The sequence below is a fragment of the Drosophila virilis genome, chromosome 2 (genome assembly GCF_030788295.1).
Source record: "Drosophila virilis strain 15010-1051.87 chromosome 2, Dvir_AGI_RSII-ME, whole genome shotgun sequence".
Classification (NCBI taxonomy): Eukaryota; Metazoa; Arthropoda; class Insecta; order Diptera; family Drosophilidae; genus Drosophila; species Drosophila virilis.
The window spans coordinates 1,751,015-1,755,690 of NC_091544.1; the positions used below are offsets into that span (position 1 = coordinate 1,751,015).

General features: G+C 38.4%; 1 protein-coding gene across 1 annotated transcript; it reads right to left on the reverse strand.

The window, feature by feature from the left end:
- Positions 1-1,547: 1,547 nt before the first annotated feature.
- On the reverse strand, positions 1,548-2,726 carry Osi20 (DUF1676 domain-containing protein Osi20). The gene is made up of 2 exons (XM_002058504.4): positions 2,204-2,726; positions 1,548-2,132 (listed from the first exon to the last, which is right to left on the reverse strand). The coding sequence occupies exons 1-2, from the start codon at positions 2,598-2,600 to the stop codon at positions 1,696-1,698; spliced, it is 834 nt and encodes a 277-aa protein (XP_002058540.1). The 5' UTR covers positions 2,601-2,726; the 3' UTR covers positions 1,548-1,695.
- Between the last annotated feature and the right edge of the window lie 1,950 nt (positions 2,727-4,676).

The window sequence follows — 4,676 nt, forward strand, 5'->3', positions numbered from 1 at the left end:
TGTATATGTCGGATATTTGAGGGTACCATTTTCACATGAATTTTGACCAAAACTAATGTTGTCAGATTTGAATGCCAAATTGATTAAGGGCTCAAACCATGAGCAAAGAGCCAAACCTTTTGAAAATCGGTTGATTTTTGACCGAGTTTTGAGAGTTGGAAATTTTGACCTATATCTCCATATAGGTTACATGTATATGTCGGATATTTAAGGGTACCATTTTCACTTGAATTTCGACCAAAATTAATGTTGTCAGATTTGAATGCCAAACTGATTAAGAGGTCAAACAATGAGCAAAGGGCCAAACCTTTTGAAAATCAGTTGATTTTTGACCGAGTTATGGGAGTTGGAAATTTATACCTATATCTCTATGTAAAATAAATGTATATGTAGGTTATTTGAGAGTACCATTTTCACATGAATTTCGACTAAAATTAATGTTGTCAGATTTGAATGCCAAATTGATTAAGAGGTCAAACAATGAGCAAGGAGCCAAGCCTTTTTAAAATCGGTTGATTTTTGATCGAGTTATGGGAGTTGGAAATTTTGACCTATACTCCATATAGGTTAGATGTATTTGTCTCAAATTTGAGGGTACCATTTTCACATGAATTTCGACCAAAATTAATGTTGCCAGATTTGAATGCCAAATTGATTAAGAGGTCAAACCATGAGCAAAGAACCAAACCTTTTAAAAATCGGTTGATTTTTGACCGAGTTATGGGAGTTGAAAATTTTGACCTAAATCTCCATATAGGACATATGTATATGTCGGATATTTGAGGGTACCATTTTCACATGAATTTTGACCAAAATTAATTCTGTCTAATTTGAATTTGAGGGTGCCGTTTTCACAATTTTGAGCAATCATAGCCATCTTTAGAAATCAGAATGTGGTTTTCTAAAAGTGTCTATAAGGACTGAATTTTCTAAAGTAGCCAAATCTTTAGGTTTGTGAACATTCATTAGTACATCGTTAGTACAATACTAAAAAAAGAGGAAGATAAAAGTATGTGCCTATTATATCTAAGCTAAAAGTGTAAATGCGTTCGTTAAATTCAGATCAAGGTACTTAAAATATTTCCAATAATTGGCTTTTTAAAACCAACTCAGCTTTTGCAGTTTAGTAAAAGCTAAAAAAGTTTAATTATTATTTGGTAAATATATTCATAGTAAGGCTGTTATTCCTTTACCTATCTTCAGATAGGGTATTTAAAAGTCTGCCCGATTTACAAACGTCCGTCTCGATCAGTTAAATTAAGAAAACAATGTTCAGCTGGGAGAAATAAAGAAAATAAAGAAACAGTTTTTAAATGAATTTAATTTGAATTTTTGCAATTTTTAATAAATTAAATAAATAATATTTTCAATAAAGTTGCTTGATTTTTGGTCGTTTTCTGTTGGAGAAAATGGGAAAAGTGCGAAGGGGAAAATGCATAGTGAAAGAAAGCAAAGCAGTAAAGAGAAGTCGATAGGGAATAATCGATAGGAGACGGCAGTGTAAGGAGTGGGAAAATTAAGAGAATGGCTAAAAGTCGAGCGCTTAAACTTAAGAAACTAATTTTATGGCCTAGGCATGTTCCGGTTCCATTTGGTCTGATTACTCAAAGTGCCACGCCCCTGCGGCAGAGGGGCTCAGTGGCACTCAGTTCCTTGGTATGTACATTAACAGCGGCGAGCGGTGCGAGCTAAGATCTAAGATGAGGAGCTGTAGCTGGAGGAGGTGCCCGCCGTGGAGCCCGACGTTGAGCTGTACGAGGAGGAGCTGCTGGGATGATACGAGCTATAGGCCAGATTCTGTGAGTCCCAACGCGCATATGGGCCACCACTCTGCGGTTCCCAGCTGCTGGGATCGTACGAGGAGGCCGTAGTGCTAGGCACGCCGTATTCGACCGCTGGCATTGGAGCTGGCATGGGCACCATGTTCATCTTCATGCCGCCCAATTTCTGGATCAGATTGTAGATGAGGAAGCCGAGCACCAGCTTAATGGCAATCTTGGACAAGATCAATGCCTTGGTGGCTTTCAGACTGACCAGAGCCAGCAGAATGGGCATGACGACCTTCAGCTTGAGCTTCATGAGCAGCAACAGAGGCAGGAACAGCTTGTCCTTGTTCTTCTTCTCAGCACGGCCTGGAGAATGAATACAATACAAACAATTAAGTAAGAATACAGATTTCTGGCCGTGTCAGAGGCTGACGCACCTTCCACCTGAGGCAGCTCCAAATCGAACCCACGATCCGCACGATAGGTCATCACGGAGCTGGCAAAGAAGGTCTCCGGCAGCTGAACGCGCACCTCGTTGGTGCGCAGAATGCGTGCCACACGATCCACGATGACCTTGTCGATGACATCATCGTCGAAGGCACGACCGCTGACCTCCTCCTCAACATTGGCAACCGTGTCCAGATAGGTGAGCACCTTTTCCTTCAGACAATGCATCGCATTGGCATGGAAGCACTTATCCACAATCGTCGAGATTAGCTCATCGGAGCTATGGATGCGCGGCGTGACGCCATTATCAATGGCAGCACCTTGAACAGAAATCGCCAGCAGCAAACAACAACCGAACGCGGCGAAGGATGTGAAACGTTGTGCCATTTTCTACAGATTTACAACTATACAGTCACAGATATTCACGCGCTATATATATCTATATATATATATTATTACTACCAGAGCGCGTTGTGTTCACTGCGTTGCCGTTGCGACGACAATGTTGAACAATTGGCCAGTACCGACGATTTTATACTGCCGCTCCTCGGGCGCTAGTAAAAAGAGACGCGTACTTGTCCGGCAACTGGTGCATTCAAAAGTTTGTTTTCTTCTTTTTTTTTCTTTTTTGGAGCGCACAAATAATTTTGGACAGTGACGAAAGCCGTTGCCGAACCTTAGCCAAAGTCTTCGTAGTGCTCAAAGTTTTTCACCAAACTGTTGGATCGGCTGTTTTTGATATGTGGGTTGACCGGCTGACTCCTCTGGCTTTCTCGCTTTCCATAACGGCCATGCAGCCCCCCCCCCTTCCCCCATTTTTTGTCCGCCCTCCCTCAGCTGGTCAGTGCTCAATGTTGCATTATCGATGGCCGATGAAAATAACTTTTTGTTTCGCCCAATTAGTATGCGAGCCCTCAACTCTTACGCGAACACATGAAAGCCAGTCCCATGCCAGACCCAGAGCCATGACGGAGTCCGCGACAGACCCAGGTCCAGGGCACGTACATTTTTCAGCGTATTGTGTCAAATTTCGATACAAGAAATCAGTACGGAACTCGTCTACGCTTTGGTATTGGCCATTTGACCATTTGCCGTGTATTAGGCCATTTTTATTTTATTTTTGTCTATGCGGAACTGCGAATTGAGTTATTGTTATTTTGCTTGTTTCTGGGGATTACGAAATAGACTTGCGACACATAAATTTCCGACACGTTTCTTTTGGGGGCGATGCTTTTCAGCCAGCTTTAAAAATGGGCCGCTAAAAGTGAAGAAATCAATTATAGTAAATTTTCTAATTTCAATACCCATTTTATTGCCTAATTAATTAAATATTTTTGAGAAATAATTATATATGATAACATTTTGAATTTCTCTTCTGCCATGCCTTTTAGATTTTTGGGTTGCGATAAGAGGAATTAGCCTGTCCCTGTCATAATAAAAATAAAAGAAAATAATAATAATGACCACTTATCATACCAAGTTCTTTTAAGTGAGTAACTTTCAATGAACTAAGTTCTCTAGTTAGTACAAAACTATTTCTTAGTAACAATAGTCAGCTTAGGGATTGCTTCAACTAAATAAATATGAGAAAATTCAATGATGAAAAGAATATTTAGTTTTCTTATCTTTCCGTCTTTCCATTAGACTGTTTAAAAAAAAATACAAACTAAACAGTTTGTGTTTTAAATTAACTTAATAGTATTGTAATAGTTCATTGTTTTATTAAAACAATTAATTGCCACACACGTTCGTGTCCAATAGATAAATATTGTTGATAATTGATAATGAAATAAAATATTTCACACACATTTTATTGGGCGTGTTCAAAAGTGTGTCATTAAAAGAGAAGCTTTTGGAATGTGAAATTAAATATAAATCAAGTCTTGGCCATATATAGGACTTATTTCTTATGCAGAGTTTGTATTATTTGTTGTCCGCAAATTAATTTAACTGATTTTAATCTCAACTTATCATTTTTTGATGTTTAACATAAGCTCCCATTTATTTGTCAATATTGTACAGCAAAATTACATTTTAACCTATCTCTGAAACAACATTTGGTTGTCTAACAAAACAAAACAAATAAGTTTTGTTTTTCTATATGGGAGCACCCGACTAGGAGGTACCCTGAACCTGAACAATATAAAAACTGTTTTTGTATTTATATATTGTGTTTATATTGTCTTTATATTGTCTTTATATTGTCTCTGCCTGAAGCTAGTGTCGAGCATTCGAAGCATTTACTGTACATAACGAGACAATATACATATTAAAGACTGCTCGACACTATGATAAATGCAGTCATGACTAAATAGGGTCTATGCTTACAGTCCTTAAGAAATTTGGGGAAATCTGATGCTAAATATGGACATTAACTATAAGTATGTACCAAAGAGCGTGATTTTACCTTTTAAGGGGTGATTTTTCCTAACTAAAGGGGTTTCAGTTTCCAAAAATTGAAAT

Excerpts from the sequence above, each read along its gene's own strand:
- Osi20 (XM_002058504.4), bottom strand. The coding sequence starts at position 2,600 with ATGGCACAACGTTTCACATCCTTCGCCGCGTTCGGTTGTTGTTTGCTG. Across the intron at positions 2,133-2,203 it reads GGAGCTGCCTCAGGTGGAAG|GCCGTGCTGAGAAGAAGAAC; the intron begins GTGCGTCAGCCT and ends TTCATTCTCCAG.